This window comes from Microtus oregoni, unplaced genomic scaffold, assembly GCF_018167655.1.
Source record: "Microtus oregoni isolate MIOR12 unplaced genomic scaffold, Mior012 000058F_ref0000040, whole genome shotgun sequence".
In the NCBI taxonomy this organism is placed as follows: Eukaryota; Metazoa; Chordata; class Mammalia; order Rodentia; family Cricetidae; genus Microtus; species Microtus oregoni.
The window spans coordinates 648,798-667,790 of NW_024543834.1; the positions used below are offsets into that span (position 1 = coordinate 648,798).

The following is an 18,993-nucleotide window of genomic DNA, read 5'->3' on the forward strand; positions in this document are numbered from 1 at the left end:
TCACATTACAAAACAAAACAAAAGGTAAAATGCAATTCATTGGTTTTCTGTATGTCCAGAAATACACAGCCATCACTTTGATACACTTCCAGGACATACTTTATCACCGCAGAAATAGCCCTGCACCCATTAGGACTTTGGTTTTAAGTGCTATAACGAGTAGTGGGAAGATTGCAGCCAGAGAGACCATCTGAGCTGTGTTCATAAAGGGTCCCTTGGGCAGCTATGTGGAAATGATATCCTGTGCAGGGAGGCAAGTGGTCTGTGCTTTCGACAGGAAGTGCTGGCCTGGATAAAGCTGGTGGATAGAGAAATGGAAAGGATTGATGGGACAGGACTGTTGCACAGTGCACGCAGCTTCAATGTGGCGCAGCTTTAATGATCTGCAACCTCTGGCGGCTTATTAAAGTCCAGTGTGTCTCAAATCAAAGCTTCCAAAAGCTGCGGTAAAATTATGGGCAAAGAGCATTTCTAGGAGCTGCTAACGTGCTCTGTTGGGTGGGAGAGGGTGCAGGACACTTTCATTTGGTGCCAGTTCCTTTGTCAACAAATTCCTGGATCGATCCAGATAGCCAGCTGTTAGTCCCCGCTAAGGATCCAGTTGCCAGCTATTAGTCCCCGCTAAGGATCCAGTAGCCAGCTGTTCATCCCTGCTAAGGATCCAGTAGCCAGCTGTTCATCCCTACTAAGGATCCAGTAGCCAGCTGTTAGTTCCCGCTAAGGATCCAGATAGCCAGCTGTTAATCCCCCTCCCCCTAAGGATCCAGTAGCCAGCTGTTAATCCCCCCCAAGGATCCAGTAGCCAGCTGTTATCCCCCCCCCCCAAGGATCCAGATAGCCAGCTGTTAGTTCCCGCTAAGGATCCAGATAGCCAGCTGTTAATTCCCCTCCCCCTAAGGATCCAGTAGCCAGCAGTTAATCCCCGCTAAGGATCCAGATAGCCAGTTGTTAATCCCCACTAAGGGAAATAGTGTGTTCGAATTTTGACCGAGCTGCCATCCATTTGAGGGAAAAAGTTTTTCTAAAAGAAATTTCAAATTCTAAAGTAAGACGTTGAGAAGACTGCAGGCAGTGAGTCATTGTAAAAACCCCACACACCCAACGCCTGCTCTGGGGACATCTCTGCTTCCCCACTTTTCATTTCTCTCTCCTGCTTCTCCTGCTGCACAGACACACCTCTCTAGCGCACTGTGGTCACGTGACTGCTGCCCTGGAAGAGTGGGTGGTCTCTCCATCTCCTGTTACTACCTTACTTTCAGCACTGGGCACATTGATAGCACGTGTTCTCACCTTTATTGTCCATATATTTGCATATTTTATGTATATATCATATTACAGTTATATATTGTATATATATCAAAGACTAAATAAGTGATGTGTATGTTAGCATTTGGAAGTGTAGGTGGTTTTTCAAGGGATAGGTGTGTTTTATATCATGTATATAATAATATTAAGCCAGTATTGTAGTCTACTATGCACAGATACTTTATATAAACTAAAACAATCAATGAAAACCCAGCTGGGAGAGGTTTTTGTCCATTCGTACCTTAAATGTTTAATTCTTAAGTTTCAGTACTAAAAGGAATCACATTTTAATTTTGAAATTAAGTTTAGGTCAACACTTTCTTTTTTTAGGAAGTTGGCAACAATGGGGGCCAAGGCAGTGCATTCTGGGTGCTTATTCCCAACTGGGTCTGAGTTCCTTTGATACTTTGTTTAGGACTTTGCACACCAGACCTCTGTCCTGCTCTCTCTCGCTCTCTCCTTTGTTTTTAGCACATTGTAGACTTGTTGACTGACTGCCCGCGTTTCCTCTTCTCACTAGAACTCAAGCTCGGCAGGAACAGAAGTTTGGCCTATTTGGGTCACTGCTGTTTTCCCATAGTGCTAGTGCTATGTTGTACCCCACAACTTTGACTTGATGAGTGGAATGTCAATAAGTGTTTTGGTCCATCTTTAAATGTCTGGAGTTTAAATGCTTGGCCTCCTGCTATATACAAGGCATTGGGACAGAAACCTTAATAGTTTTCCATCAGCTAGTGCGCTCTTGGCTAGGTCCTAAGGACAGAAGGGAGGACAAGGAAATGAGGACCAAGGAAGAACTTCCTGTAGAAGGGATTCACAGTGACGGAGCTAGTCCAGTGATGGCAGCAGACATGAAAGGAGTGATCTGGGAGCCTGGTGGTGAGTGGGAAAATACACCCTTCTCAGACACACTTATCGAATTAGTTAGAGTTAGGCACTCTGCAGACCATCAGCCGACTGCTCTCCTACAGGGTGCAGGGGACAGCAGCTTTCTCCTTTAAAAATATGCAGGAGATAGAATGCTGCACAAACTACCCCTTCCCTTGTGAAGGGGGAGGTTTTCAGAAAGTTTACCCAGAGCCAGTGTGCAGCTCTCATCAAGACTCCTTTCTGTAAAGCACAGGTTTGTTGAAGAGGACCGTATTCCATACAGAAATGCTTTTCAGCTTTTTCCAGAAGAGATGAAAGTCTATGGTCGCGATAAAGGCATCTTTGCTATCGAGGTAAGTTGTTCCTTTGTACAGTTGTTTCTACGGTCTCTGGTGCAATATTTGATTCTGTGATTTTTCTAACATGTCCAAAATCTAGTTTCAGTAGATTTTCATGAAGAGTATATGTACTCTTTTTTAAAATGTGTTCATGTGACTGCTCTGAAGAAGATGTGGGTCTGTCTGTCACTGATCACATGGCTGCATAGGAGGAAGAAAGTCGTCACTTGTGCCAGGCGGCGCTGGTTCAAGTCTTCTCCTTATGTTAGTTTACCTGCTGGCCTTGAATTCACCATCTCTCAGCCTCAGCCTGCTGAGATAAATTACAGGCATGACCACAGCCCTGGCCTCCTTTGTCTCTTTCTAGACTGACTGCATTGGACATGTTTCTGTCCTTCAATTGTGCATCTCTATTACATTAGAGTACTCAAAGGGTACATCCCATTCTTCTTCATTAGATGTTTATAAGTATTAATGCTAAGTATTAATAGGAAATGCTTTCTTCCATTTTCCACAGAAGGAATTACTGTGCTAGGCTTTTGTGGCCTCTGTGGCCATGTTTGCAGTGTAAGAGACTTGTGTGGAAGGCGTGCCAGTGGTTTCTGACTCTAGTAATGCTTGTGGCACCTTATTAAAGACAGTGCATTGTATATCACAGTGACATGAAGGCTGAAGCATTGTACCTTTTCCACAGCCTTATATAACAGGCAGATCATGAGGCCTGGGTCTAGGCTGCATCTCCCGTGTTAGATGTCTTCTGCGCCATGACGGTTTGTCAGTCTTTGGTGAAAATAACAGCTAGATAGGTCACAGGTCTTAAGCACTGGACAATAGTGTCCCAGACCCCCAATAACTTGGGTCTTGAGAAATTGACCAAGTGAACAGTACAGTGAAAAGTACTTTATTATAAAAAAAACAAAAGTGAAACAACAGCCACAGAAACTTTCCAGAACTTCCAATAAAAACAATGAGTCTGAAGCGTTTTTTTACCTGAGGTTGCTCCTACCTGTCACCCACTTAGTCCCAGCTGTGGAATGGTGCTGCCAGGGTGCGACTGTTACCATCAGCTTCATTGTTGGAGAGAAGCAGAGGCCAGGTAAGATAGAAACTTCCACAGGGAATGTGACCGACTGCTGATGGACAAAGCAGAAGAGCCTCACTTATTATGGGTATAGCACAGATTCTGAGCAAATGTCTCTCCTGATGTCACCACAGGTGGAGAGATTGGCATCAGTCATAAGTTGATGTCTTATACCAAAGTTGAGAAACAGAGTCACATGTGTCTGTCTTTCTGTCTGTCTATTATCCATCTATCATCTGTTCAGCCATCTGTTTTTGTTAGTTTCTTTATTATTGTTCAATCTTTCAAAAGTAGGTAGTGTCCCTTTCTTCAGAAATAGAATTTGAGGGGCTAGAGAGATAGCTCAGTGGTTAAGAACACTGGCTGTTCTTCCAAGGGCCCAGGTTCAGTTCCCAGCACCCACGTGGCAGCTCACAAATATCTGTTACTTCAGTTCCAGGGGATCTGATACCCTCACACCAGTGCACATAAAATAAAGTTAAATAATGTGACTGTTCTGGTAGTGATTGCATTTGTTAGTTATACAGTGCAACCACAGACGGTCACATACATCAAAACAGTTGGTTCCTGCCGACAGAGTCTGTATAGTTATCAGATTTTCTGTGCGATGGCTCCATACATAAATATTTTAAAAAACTTTTTAGGAATTTTCAAGACAGGATTTCTCTGTGTTACAGTCCTGACTGTCAGGGAACTTGCTTTATAAACTAGGCTGATTTTGAGCTCACAGAGATCTGTCTGTGCCTCCCAAGTGCCAGGATTAAAGGTATACACCACAAAAAAAAAAATTCAATAAATAAATCATAAAGTTAAATTTTTAAATATTTTTAAAAAGAAAAGAAATAGAATTTGAGGCATGAGAAATAAAAAAGATTAGCGTAGCATGAATTCTAATTGATCTTAATAATAAAAAACCAAAGTCAGATATTAAGGGTTGAAAGCCAAAAGATCAGAGAAGCAGAACAGCCGGCCACTAGTTCTTACCTCTACAAAATGCCCAGAACCAAGATCCTGTCTCTACAAATTCTCAGCCTTGAGCTCCTGATTTATATTCCTCTCTCCCAGCCAGCCATATCCCTCCTTCTCTCCATCTCCCTAGTGCTAGGATTAAAGGTGTGTGACTCCCAAATGCTGGGATTAAAAAGGTGTGAGCCGCCACCTCCTGGCTCTGTTTTTCTTTGAAACTGGGTCAGTTTAGTGTAGCCCATGGTGGCCTTGAGCTCACAGAGATCCACCTGCCTCTGCCTCCTGAGTGCTGGGATTAAAGGTGTGTACCACCAGTCCCTGGGCTCTATGGCTAAGTAGTAACTAGCTCTGCTCTCTGATCTTCAGGCAAGTTTTATTTATTAGATCATAAACAAAATATCGCTACAGATACAGGAGCGGTTTTGTCACCAATTCGGGTGTGCCCAGAAGCAGCCATAGTGTTACCTTTACAAGGAAAGGTCAAAATCAGGATGGTGTTCCGAGAGTGCAACCCCATTACATCCGTTTTTTAAGTAGGTTCACTTTGAGCGGCTTTTACTAATACGAGCTAACTTTGTTAGCAGCAACAGTAGCATGAAAGTACACTGGGCTGTAAAAGTCACCCGGGCTAGTGAGATTGCATAGCGGGTCGAGGAGCCTTTTCCAAGCCTAACAACCTGGGTTCAACCCCAGACCCACATGATACAAAGAGATAAACAATTCCCCCAGGTTGTCCTCTGACCTACACACTAAATAAGTAAATGAAAAAAACCTAATCATACTTATGATCTAGAATGTTATATTCAAATAAAAATCCTTTAATGGCTTATTTCCATTTTTACAATTGTAGCCACTTTTTAAAAAAGATTTATTTACATTTGTCAAGGTTCTTGAAGACACCTTATCTGTGAAGAATTGAGCTTGATACACTTTTGTGAGGTACTATTTTGGAAGCATTGAACCAGATGAAAGTGGACGACTAGAAAGACAGTTGAATTAAGCAGGCCACATCATGTGACTGACATCTCAGGTTATTAAATACTGACTGTCTGCATCTTGAGTTGGGAGTCGGCCATGTTGAGATTTGTCTACACATTACATCCCTCAGGTCCAGCGTCTGATCTTGAAGTTCTAACTAAAGCTGTAAAGAACAGTCCCTAGAACCTTGGCGAGCAGGAAGCATGTCCAGAGGGGCCAATCTGAGGGCTGCCGTCTTTAGTTGCGGCCTTCCATTATGCTAAGAAAGACTGAGTGTGTCCCACATGCGTGTGTGCCTGTGATGGTGAGCCCAGGAAAGACTGAGTGTGTCCCACATGCGTGTGCGCCTATGATGGTGAGCCCAGGAAAGACTGAGTGTGTCCCACATGCGTGTGCGCCTGTGATGGTGAGCCCAGGAAAGACTGAGTGTGTCCCACATGCGTGTGCGCCTGTGATGGTGAGCCCAGGAAAGACTGAGTGTGTCCCACATGCGTGTGCGCCTGTGATGGACGTAGAGTGTGGCTGCAGATCCAAGTAGGAGAAAACGAAAGGAAATAATAATGGAAATCCTTGTAATGGGGAGAGAGGGGGAGCAGGGTCAGAACAGGAGGCAGACATAGGGTACCAAGGTAAAGGGAGTCTCAGTCTGCTTGCTGAAGCTAACAGAGATGGTATTTAGGATCAAAGGGCTGTGATAGAGGACAGGCTGGTGGTTCAAATGGCCCGAGGCCAGGCCTGCTAGCTAGAGCAACCCCTGGAGTCGTCTTTTTCCTGATAAGGTAGGGGTGTTTCCTGGCTTGAACAGGGATGAGGTCATTGGTGAGAAGGACAGAGGACACCTGTTTTTCAGCAAGCAATCTAGGCCTCAGCCAACATGTCAGAATGTGGTAGAGTAGCCAAACTTGAATGACAGCAGGGAGGAAAGACCGTCCTTGGAGATCTTAGTCTTGGAATCGGCCTGAACTCAGAGTTGGTATTTTATCTTTATGTATGTGTGTATCATGTGTGGCATATTCACAAATGTATACAAATGTCTGCATCTGAGTATGTGATGTGTGTGCATGTGTGTGTAGGTGCCTACACCCATGTACACTTACTTATGCAGAGGCCAGAAAAGGATATCAAGTGTCTTCCACTATTGCTGTTTGCCTAATTACATTGAGACAAGGTCTCTCACTGAACCTGAAGCTTGCTGTTTTGGCTAGGCCAACTGGTCAGCTAGCTTCTGGGAGCCACTTGTCCCCACCCACCAATGTTGGGGACATTATAGCAGATGCAGCCATGCCTGGATCTCATCTGGGTGCTAAACTCAGACCCTTGTGTCTGTACAACACATGCTCCTTTCCCCTGATCCATCTCCCCAGCTCTGGTTTCTATGTCTTCAGTGGCATCCCACATACTCTGAGCAAAGCCTGGGCTTTCTAGGCTTCCTTTCAGAGTAGTAGGAAGGTATCTGAAGTCATCACACAATAGGAGGCTTGCTTTAAAAAGAAAATTGATTTGAAGCCGCACGTGATGGTGCATACCTTTAACCCCATCATTCTCAGTGCAGAGCCAGGTGGATAGCTCTGAGTTCAAGGCCAGCCTGGTCTGCAGAGTTAGTCCCAGGACAGCCAGAGATACACAGAGAAACCCTGTCTTGAAAAACCAAAATGGCATTAATAGTAACAATAATTGATTTGCATCTTTAACTTTAGATTTAGTGACTGAAAAATTGTTTATGGCAGCCATGTGAGCCTGGTTAAAACATCCTGCTAAGAAGACCGGAGCTCTGTCCTCTTGTTCTAGCGCATGTCTCTATGTCCTGGAGGACCAGTGTGACTAGCTTGTCACCTTTGTAGTCCTTCTCTGCTTAGCCTTGGCTTATAAAATCGCTCCCTTCTTCAGCCCTGGCTTGTTTGCTTTCCCGACTCTCCCTCCCCACCATTCCTTCCATGGCCAGTGTGTCCTGCAGGCACCTCCTTCCTGTTAAGGTTACGATTCCCCACAGCCGCCGCTCATCAAATACTCTCCTTTTGCTTAGGCAAGGCTGTGTGTCTGTTCTGCTGTGCCTGAAAGTCTTCTGTCAGTCAGTTCCCCAACCAAATCTCAGCCAGGACAGACACCAGCATCTTTTCCCTGGGGGAATGGGAATCTGCAGCTGGAGGGGAATTGGGTGATCGATCACGCAGACCTACTTTACACGGTTCAAAAGTGGAAACTGACCTAAGAGTCCTTCAGTCGGTGAGGATTGTCTGTGACGTGCAAGTATGTGACAGGCATCCAAGCTTCCTTCAGGCCCCGAGAAGGGAGCTCCCTCCGTGATGGGGGAAGGGAGTGATAAAGCTCTGGTGGGGGTGGCATTAGAGGTTTCTGTTAGCCTCTGACTGTGCCCATTCCTATGGGTCTCACAGCAGGGTCTAGATGTCTGTGCACATCCCGCTTCTTTAGTACTTTCATCTTGGTTACAGAGGGCACTGCATCTTGAGCTGGGTTTATGTGTTTGAGATTAGTGTCAAAACAGCTCTTTTCTTTTTAATTAGGAAATGCTGTTTTACTGTTTCTGCATGTGGTATGTACATGTGTGTTGTCTCTCTCTCTCTCTCTCTCTCTCTCTCTCTCTCTCTCTCTCTCTCTCTGAACCTAGGACTCCCTGTTTTAGTTAGGCTGGCTGGCCAACAAGTCCTGCCTATTTCCTGGTACCTACCCCCTTCCTGGGAGTGAGACTGGGATTACAGATGCACACACTTGGCATTTATATGGGTGCTAGGGATCTGAGCTCAGGTCCCCATGCGTCACTGGAAGCCCTGTACCCACTGAGCCACCTCTCCCAGCCCTAGTGTCTCAGTTAGGGTCTTTGTCACTGTGATAAAATGCCATGACCAAAAGCAACTTGGGGACAAAAGGGTTTTTATTTCAGCTTATGGTTTCACAGCATAGCCCATCAGGGAGAGAAGTCAGGGCAGGAACCAGGATGGTGCAGAGGCGGTGGAGGAGTGCAGCTTACTGGCTTGTTCCTTGTGGCTTGCTCAGTTTGCTCTCTTTGGGTATCCAGGATCACCTGCCCAGGGGTGACTCCACCCACAATGGGCTGGGCCCTATCATATCAGTCGTTAAGATAATTCCCCACTTATTTGCCTACAAGATAATCTTCTGGAGGCACTTTAATTAAGAATCCCTCTTCCTGTGGGCTGGGGAGATGGTTCAGTTTTAAAAGCACTGGCTGTTTTCCAGAGGGGTTCAATTCCCAGCACCCACATGACAACTGAAAACTGTAACTCCAGTTTCAGTAGAGCTGACTCCCTCACACAGACATACATGCAGGCAAAACACCAGTGCACGTTACAGAAAAGAACCCCTTGATCTAGATATGATTAGATTTGTGTCAAGTTGAAAAAAATCAACCAATGCACCTAGTTTACTTCCTCTGCCCTCTCTACATAATTAATTTTTGGTTATTCATTTCTTTCAGAAACATATACAATATTTCCTTAGGACATTTGTGTACATGCATGTCATTGTATACTCACATTTGCTGATCCTATCACCCTCTCATTGTCTCTTCTACTCCTCAAGTGGTACCCTTTCTGCTTTCACACGCGTGTGTGTGTGTGTGTGTGTGTGTGTGTGTGTGTGTGTGCGCTTAAATCTGTTTACTGTATATGATAGAAAGGGTGATGCTTGTCTTCTGTGTCTGGCTTATTTTGCTTAATTTGATGATTTCTGTCATTTCTCCAAGTGACATAATTTCCTTCTTCCCTACAGCTGAATCTAACCCCATTGTATACAGTTGCCACCTTGTCTTTATCCATCGATGCATGGATAAGCATCTAGTTTGGTTCTATAGCTTGGCTGCTGTAAACAGTGTTGAAATAAACAGGAATACACTAGTGTCTCTAGAGCACTGATGTAAGTCCCTGCAGGTGTACCAAAGAGTGTTGCCGAGGAAACCAAAGGAAGAGCCCCAGCTGTCTACCAGGAAGCAGGGACATCAGTTCAAAAAGAGACTAAGGCTGGCAGGGTCCCAGGATGGGGATTGTTAGAGACTGAACCTCCAGGATCCCAGGATGGGGACTATTAGAGACTGAACCTCCAGGGTCCCAGGATGGGGACTGTTAGAGACTGGGCCTCCAGTGTCCCAGGGCTGGGCTCATGGATACTTGGTTTCCTCGTCCTCTCTGTGTGTTTACATGCATTGTGACTGGGTACTTCAAGCTAATGGCAATGGTGGGTATAACAGGAGGTAAGGATAGACAGGGGCCGCAAGTGGAAGAATGTGGTCAGTTTTTACATACCTGTGAGTTTGCACATATACCTGGTTGGACACTGATGTCTACATTGCTGTTTCTTGTTTCTCTTCCTCTCATTCCTCTAGACTCCCTTCCTTCCCTACCACAGTATGCTGGGTCATATGGTAGTTTCTTAGTGTTTTGTTTATGTTTTTTAGGAATCTCCATATCTCTTTCTACAATGACTACACTAATTTACTAAATTCCCACCAATAGTGTAAAAGGATCCCCACCTGCCCTATCTCTTTGCCACATTTTGTTGGTTTTGTTATGTTTGTGTGTGGTCTTGATAACAGCCATTTTGATTAGAATAAAATAGACTCGGTATTTTGATTTGCATTTTATTGATGTTTTGAGAGACATCTTCACTAGATGTCAAATTCAGGCTACTTTCAGTACTAAATAAAAATGTCATTTCATTGATTTCAGGTCTGCTTGATCTTAATACACATAATTAATTGTACAAATTTATGAGGCATGATCTCTTACTTCAGTACAGGTGTTCAGTGTGCAGTGATCAGATGAGGAAATTGGCGTGTCTGTCTTTGTGTGGGGAACATGGAAAGCCTCTTTACTAGCTCTTTGTAGATGTCGTCCTGCCGTGCACTAGACACTCAGAAGCCCCAGGCACTGGTCCTCACTGACCTACTCTCGACCTCTTGAACTGCCACACAGGAGATCACGCTATAGCATCATCATCCTGAGCCCGATCCCTTCACCGTGCCCTCTAGGCTAGTCCAGGTTGCTGCATTAAAGCATTTCATCTTTATGGCAGAACCCATCCTGTTGTGCATGTAGATCATGTTTTCTTACCAGTTTGTCAATAGACGCCTCAGTAGGCTCCATGCCTGGGCTACTGTGAGTTGTGCTGCAGTGACTGTCTGCGCGCAGCTCCAGCACTGACTCCCCGTCTATGGGTGCACCCTGCAGTGTGACTTGGACTCCCCTCTTATGGGTACACCCTGCAGCGTGACTTGGACTCCCCTCTTATGGGTACACCCTACAGTGTGACTTGGACTCCCCTCTTACGGGTACACCCTACAGCATGACTTGGACTCCCCTCCTGTGGGTGCACCCTGCAGTGTGACTTGGACTCCCCTCCTGTGGGTGCACCCTGCAGTGTGACTTGGACTCCCCTCCTGTGGGTGCACCCTGCAGCGTGACTTGGACTCCCCTCCTGTGGGTACACCCTACAGTGTGACTTGGACTCCCCTCTTATGGGTACACCCTGCAGCGTGACTTGGACTCCCCTCCTGTGGGTACACCCTACAGCGTGACTTGGACTCCCCTCTTATGGGTACACCCTGCAGCGTGACTTGGACTCCCCTCCTGAGGGTGCACCCTACAGCATGACTTGGACTCCCCTCTTATGGGTACACCCTGCAGCGTGACTTGGACTCCCCTCTTATGGGTACACCCTACAGTGTGACTTGGACTCCCCTCTTACGGGTACACCCTACAGCATGACTTGGACTCCCCTCCTGTGGGTGCACCCTACAGTGTGACTTGGACTCCCCTCTTATGGGTACACCCTACAGCATGACTTGGACTCCCCTCCTGTGGGTACACCCTACAGTGTGACTTGGACTCCCCTCTTATGGGTACACCCTACAGTGTGACTTGGACTCCCCTCTTATGGGTACACCCTACAGCATGACTTGAGCTCCTCTCCTGTGGGCGCACCCTACAGCATGACTTGCACTCACATGCTCAGCTTTTAGGTTGATGTTTGGTATTTTCTTTAGTTGAGCTTGTTTTCCAGACAGTGCTTTCATGGTAGCAAAGGCTGACAGCCTCAAACTTAAAATCCCCTGCCTCAGCAAATACAGGCGTTTCCTACTATACCCACTTCTAGTTTTAATTTCTCTGATGGCCTTTAGTTTACAGTGCCACAACAACGTAGATGAGTTCAGAGCAACAGTTGGGGTTTTTGTCCATTTTTTCCCTTTGGGGTGGGGTCTTTAAGAGTTTTTTCTCCTTACTGTGCCATTTTTTAAAAGAGAAAGGAAAAGGTTTTCATCTTTAATAGGAGTTGTTCTGAGTACGGTGAGATGTTTTCCATTGGCCTTTCTGACAGCTGAGGTGGTGAATATTTTTTCATGCATGTACACGTTTTCATTCATGTGTTACCTGTTATATCTTTTGAAATATTTGTTCAAATCCGGTGTCCATTTAAAAATTGGTTTAAACTAAAATATTCTGCTATTTCCTTCTTTATGTAGTTAAGTGTTTATCTCTTGTCAGATGAATAGTTCTTAAGTATTTTCTTCCATTTTGTGGGCTGTTCTTAATTCTGTTTGCAGTCTGATGTAATTCCATTTATCTGTTTCTACTCTAGTTGCCTATACCTTTGATGTCATATCCAAAAAAAAAAAAAATCTTTGTTCCGATTGATGCCCTGGAGCACTTCCCTGTGTTTTTCTCTGGACTCTGCATAGTTTTAGGTGATATCTTTAAGCCTTTGATCCACTTTGAGTTGTTTTTTTTTTATTTTTTTATTTATTTATTTTTTTTTGGTTGTTATGTTTGGTGAAAAATGGAAGTCTGGTTATGTTTCTGTTTTTCTTTTTGCTTGGGGTCTCCAGTTTTCCAGGTGCCATTTATTAACAACTGTGCTATCCCTATCCCCACCGTATGCTTCTGGTATTTCCATCAGAACCAGGGACTGTCACTCATGGGTTGTTTCTGGGGTCTCTGTTACTCGCACTGGCCTCTGTGTGTGTGTTTCTGCTATTGCTGTGGTTAAACCACTCTGGATTCGTAGCACATTTGAAAGTCAGGTGTTATGGTCCCGCCAGCCTTGTTCTTGTTACTAGTGTTGCTTCGTTATGGAGTCTGTGTGGTTTCACAGGAGGCTTGTTCTTTCTATTTATGTGAAGACTATCATTAGTATTTGATCTAGATTGCATGGAATGTGTGGTGGGCCATGTTGGGTCACTTTGGATTGTATGGACATTAAATGATTTCTTTCAGTCCACAAATATGGGGTGTGTGTGTGTGTTCCCTCCCCCCACACACACACGAGTTTTTGGTGTCTTTTTCAGTCTCTTTCATCACTGTTTAGAAGTTTTCATTATGGAGTTCTCCATCTCTTGGTTAAATCTTCCTGGGCATCTGCATCATAGCTCTCTCTACTCGGGCCACTTTTTGGACTTCTTGGTACTTATTGGAGCATAGAAATGCTACAGACTCTGGCATGTTGACCTTTCGTCCTGCAGATTTATTGAATTCATTGTCAGATCTAATTTTTGGTTGGGTATTTAGGGTTTTCTATATTTTATGTACAAACAAAGATAGTTGTTTTTCTTCATTCTGTTGGTGCATCTTGTCACATGAACTGATGTGTGTGTGCTGAGCTATCTACATAGCCAGGATAAATCACATTTGATTGTGCTATATGACTAGTGTGCTCTTGGATTCAGTGTGCTAGTGTTTTGTTGGGAATTTTGCATCTCTGCTCATGAGTGACATTGACCTCTAATTTTCGTTTTATTCCACTGGAGTTGTCTGGTTTTGTGTCTGTTCTTTCTCATAGAATTTTACCCCTTTCAATTTTTTGGTAATAGTTTGAGGAAAATTAAACTTAGTTTTTAAAAAGTCTGGTAAAATTCAGCCGTGAAAATTTCCAGTCCAGGACTTGTCCTTCTTAAAAGAATGTTCTTACCAATTCAATTTTGATGTTCCCTTGTCTTTAGGTTGTCTGTGGCCTTAGCTACAGTCTTGGGAGGTCATTCCTTCTAGTTCTTCCAATCTGTTGATAAGTACTTCTTCACAAGAGTCCCCAGTGCAATGGTTCTCAACCTGTGGGTTGTGACCCCTTTGGGGGTCAAATGACCCTTACACAGGAGTTGCCTAAGACCATTGGAAAACACAGATATTTACACTACGATTTATAACAGTAGCAAAATTACAGTTATGAAGTAGCAACAAAAGTAATTTTGTGGTTGGGGAGTCACAATATGAGGAAGCTTATTAAAGGGCCGTAGCCTTGGGAGGTTGAGTTTCTTGGGGCTGTTCATGAGAGTTTCTAATGCGGCTTGTGTTTCTTTGGTGTCAGTTGTAATGTCTTCTTTTGTGTCCTGTTTTGTTTGAGGCTTCCCTCTATTTCTTAGTCTAACTAAATGTCTGTTGAAAAGACTTTAAAATCTCTTTTTTAAAAAGATTACCCCTGCCCTATTTGGGGGTGTGTGGATGGTGTTAAGAACAATGATATTTGCCTGTAACCCCAGAATTTGGGAGACTGAGGCAGGAAGATTCAGAGTCTGAGGTCACCAGCCCAGGTTCAGTCTCAGAATCAGAGCAAATCAATAATAATCCCTTTTCGTTCACTGGTTTTCTTTTCCCCTCCTGGTGCTGAAAATCCAACACAAAGCTTCCTTTAGCTCTGGGGCTTCCCAGTGATTAGTGTTGCAGCGTTCACTGGCCTCAAGTGTTTGCTTTCCTCTACAGGTCTGCCCTGCGCTGAAGGCTTAGCAAAACCCTCGTGCAGATATCTGCTTTGGTTGTTGATTTGGCTTTGCTGTTTAAGGCTGCAATTTTATTTTGATAGTACTAGGGTTAAACCTTGAACCTCACGCCTGTCAGACAAACGCCTTACCCCAAGCTTCTGGTATTCTGTTGTCTTCAGCAGATCCATCACACTGTGTCCTAGGCAGTCCTTGAACTCAGAGCATTCCTCCTGCCTTATCTTTGCTAGTGTAAGCAGCAGCGTTAGTGCCTGCTTCCTTGTATAGATCCCCTGAGCTTCCTCCCCTTGCAGCTTTACTCTGGAATCTGCCTGGGAACTACATCTGTTTAACCTCTGGAAATCTGTTCCTGACTCCCTGCTCCACCAGACCGTAGGCCCGTCACACCTCAGTTCCTTCCTTACAGTGCGGTTGACAACTGCTTGGGCTGGAAGCAGGTTCCTTGGAGTCTTTGCTCAGGATGGCCTGTTGTCCCACCCCTGAAAACTCCTTTGCATGTTCTTTTCACTTCTCTGTTGTTTATGGTGAAAGGTCATTTCCAGAGTGATTAATCTCTGGGCAGACACAGGAGTGTTCCAGTATTGGGCTTTACATGCACAGAACGGAGTTCAGATGCCGAGCATTTCTTCCCTGGACACCTACGGGCATCAGTGCGGCTGAGCGTGTCTTCCCTGAACATCTGCAGGCATTTCAGTGCTTGTTCAGTCTTGGGTTTTAGAACCCCAATTGTCATCTCTGTCATCTTTTCATAATCAAGACACGCCCCTGCAGAAATTTAGCTGAGCGGTAGAGCACTTACCTAGAACATGTTTCCTATGGGTGGGGTGTGGTTTTGGAGGCCATGGTCTTGGTTACTTAGAATGCTTGTTTGATAATCTCTTCTGTCAACTATGTTTTCTTTCTTAGTATTTTTAGTTGATCCATTTATGAAGTCTATATCACTGCCTTACTATTGGTACTCCAGATAAAATAATCCATCTTGATGCCTTACTGTTAGTACTCCAGATGGAATAATCCAGTGTGACTAACACACCCATCGCTTTATTGTACCCTTCTGCTTTGTGTCCAGGGCCCTGTGTATGTCAGGCAAGCACTCTGCCACTGAGCTATGTCCTCGGCCTTTGAAGTTTTCACTTTGGTGCAGACTCTTGCTCAGTTGCCCAGGTTGGACTTGAATTTGTGACCCTCCTGGTACAGCTCCCCATGAGATCACAGGCATGTTTTATCTACATCATTCCTACAATGATACCTTTGAAATTGGCTTTCAGTTATTTTAAAACACTCATGACATTATTGTTGACTACAATTACTTGCTGTGTAATAAATTGCCAGATTTATTCCTTCTGTTCACCTGAAACTTTTTACCCTGTGACCAACAGCTGCCCATGTCCCTCCATCGCCCAGTGCCTGGCTTCTGGTGACCATCATACTATTCCCAACTTTTGTGAGTTCAGCTTTTTAAAAATCCCACATGCAAGTGAGATATTTGCTTTTCTGTGCCAAATAGCTCTGGGCTCATCCACAATCATCACAGATAGTGGAGTTTTCTTCTCTCTCTCTTAGAACTGAGTAGTGTCTGTTTGATAGTCTGCCATTGTGGGGAAGTCAGTGACAGATACTTGAAGCAACTCTTCATGTTCCAAATCTGCAATCGGGAGGTGAGGGAGGTAAACACATGCCTGCTGCTTGCTGGTACTCAACTGGATTTCTCAGCTCTTACACAGTTCAGGACTCTTTGTCTAGGGAATGGTACTGCCCATTGTGAACTGGGTCCTCCCACATCAACTCAATTAGGACAGTCTCTCATAGACACCCCCACAGGCCAAGCCAATGCAAATAACCCCTCATTAAGACTTTTTCCAGGGGCCAGAGAGATGGCTTAGTGGTTAAGAGCACTGGCTGCTCTTCCAGAGAACCCCGGGTTCAATTCCCAGCACCCACATGGCAGCTCACAACTGTCTGAAAATCCAGTTGCAGGGGATCTGACACCTTCACATTATATATATATATATATATATATATATATATATATATATATATATATGAGTCTCATGTTCCATGAACTGAGCTGGGTGGGACAATGCTTTAAAAATAAAATAAATAAATAAATAAAAAAGACTTTTTCCAGATTCTGGTTTGTATAAAGTTCACAGTTAAAGCTGACCACCCCACTTTACTTCTTTTCATTTGACAAACCAGACATCACTTTTAAACTATGACCTTGTCCCCAAAGTTTCTCTTTTTAATATGATGTAAAATGCAGATTTGAAAGTCCAAAGTCTCTTAACTATGGGCCCTACAAAATTAAAAACAATTTATATTCTTGAAATAGATGATGACACAGAATAGTATTCTTATCAAAAGGGAAGAATCAGGGCATCACAGGGAATAAGCAGTTCAAAACAAAACCAAATCCAGCAGATATATCCTATAGCTCAGAGTCTTGCACCTGGGGCTTGTCTTCAAAGGGCCTCGGCAGCCCAATTCTTCCAGTTCTGCCACCTGCAACACCCGCAGCTTCTCTTTAGGCTTTGGCCAGCTGCACGCCACATTACAACTGTCCTCGGTGGCCATTCTATGGTTCTTCCATCACCAATATCCTGAGGTCTCCGTTGTGAGACACCTGAGGCTTCACTTCACTATTGGCTTCTCAGGGCCTCTTTGCAAGGACTCTGACCCTGTGACAAAGTGCCAGCCTCAGCTGCTCTCCACGAGCGCCTCAGTCTTGCATCTTTTGTACCATACAAGCAAGTACCATGTAGACAACACTAAGATTGACAAGCTCTGCTGGTAGCTGGAGTTACAAACAGGCCCTGCTGGACCACAGCTGTATCGGCGGCTTGTGTGTGCTCCCCTGAGAAAACATTTTCCCCCAGGAAAGCACAAGAGGTTTCGCTTCAGTGATGCTCTTCCACCACTGCTGGCAGTTTCCAGCCCCTGCCTGAGCAGCACACACAGATTCTTAGCCAGAATGTCACAGGGAAGCCTTGTCTGGTTGGCTTTCTTCCTCCTCAACTGTCTGCATTCTTTTTAAGACCCTCGCATTTTTAAAGTGTGTGTGTGCATGTATGTGTACACACACATGCATGTCCATCTGTGCGTGCATGTCCACTTGCGTGCAAGCACCTACAGAAGAGGACATCAGATCTCCTAGAGTTGTGATAGTTGTGAGCTGCCTGGCATGGGTGCTGTGATCCAAACTGGAATCCGTAGAGCATACCTTGTCCCCCTACCTCTCTCCCTATGCTTGTCTTTTACGCTCCCACTGTAAAGCACAGTATGTTTTGCTCATAGCACTCAACTGTTTCTCCAGTTACAAGTTCTCCCATAAAATAGTGGAAAAGCATGAAAGCCACGTGGTCAGGTCTACCCCAGCAGTGACCGTGTTTCCTCAGTTCTTGCCCTGGTCTGGGTTCATCTGTTGCTGTGGTTAATAGCCTCACAACGAGCAGTTTAGGGAGGAACGGATTTATGTTTGCTTTCAGTTCCAGGGTACAGTTCATCGCTGTGAGGAAGAATAAAGGTCACTGGAGCTTCAGGTCACATCCATAGTCAAGAGCAGAGGACATGAGTGTGTGTGCTGCCCCTTCGCCCACCTGTGACAGCTCCTTTCTCACACAGTTCAGGACAGGTCCATGCTATCCGTCCACCAGTGATGGGCACTAACTGCCTCCATATGTTGGCTCTTGCCAGCAGTGCTGCAGTGAACATGGACTGTGTGTCCGCATGGGATTGCTCCATTTTCAGTGCTTCCGTCCTGTTTATCACAGTGTTTATAGTGATCCGTATTCCCACCAGCAGAAGGTAAGAGTTCTTTCTTCTCTACATCCTTAACAGTCATCTTTTATCCCTCAGAAGAAATCCTGAATGGAGTGTTGTGAAAACTAGATAGATTTCTTACAAATCTTTCAGTAGAAAATCTAAATATAATAAAGATAAAGAATTATTGGTAACAACCATTGAATTGAATTATATATTAGAGAACTTTTTACCCCTTTTCTTTCTATTTAAAAAAAATAAGTGTATGGGTGTTTTGCCTGCATGTATGTCTGTGTACCATGTACATGCTATGCCCTTGGAGGCCAGAAAAGGGCATTAGATCTCCTGGAACTGAAGTTACAGGTGATTATGAGCTGCCGTGTGGGTGCTGGGATTTGTAAGAGCAGCCAGTGCTCTTGACTGCAGAGCCATCTCCAGTCCCAACCTTTTCCTGTAATACATTTTCATGACATTTATGGGAGGGCACTCCGCCCTGCTGCATGTACTAAGTCAGAGGACAGATCACAGGAGGTGGCCCTCTCCTGCCCTGTTGGTCCAGGCATCGTGCTGAACCTATCAGGTGGTGCCAGTCCCGTTACCTCTGAAGCTCTTGCTGGCCCTCGTGGAGAGCTTTGGAAAATCAACCTTCTTTTAGGGATGGCCTTAGATGTATAGGAAAATCTCCATGCTAAATGCAGTCCACAGAACATCCATATTCTGACCTTGACTCAAATTCAGCTGTTACTAACATTTTATTCTCTGTAGAATACAGTCTCTCCCTACCTACCTGTGTAGCTACATAAGTCAACTTCTGAGTCACTGAGACAGTTATAACCATGGCTGCTTTCCTCTAAGTACTTCAGCATGCATTTCCCAAGACTGAGAATATTCTTTACATGCTGCAATTTACTTACGAATTTTAATTCTCTTTAGAGCTGTGTAGTAGATGTGTCATCATCTAA

General features: G+C 44.6%; 1 protein-coding gene and 1 non-coding gene across 4 annotated transcripts in view; both read left to right on the top strand.

Annotated features, from left to right (window-relative positions):
• The window catches only part of LOC121438909 (TATA box-binding protein-associated factor RNA polymerase I subunit B-like), a 67,487-nt gene that overhangs the window by 26,159 nt on the left and 22,335 nt on the right, over positions 1 to 18,993 (top strand). For all 3 annotated transcript variants that reach the window (XM_041639409.1, XM_041639410.1, XM_041639411.1), the window contains one exon: positions 2,429 to 2,528. In XM_041639409.1, the coding sequence (XP_041495343.1) occupies positions 2,429 to 2,528 (100 nt within the window). The remainder of the gene's footprint in view (positions 1 to 2,428; positions 2,529 to 18,993) is intronic.
• On the top strand, positions 4,082 to 4,216 carry LOC121438945. The gene has a single exon (XR_005973137.1).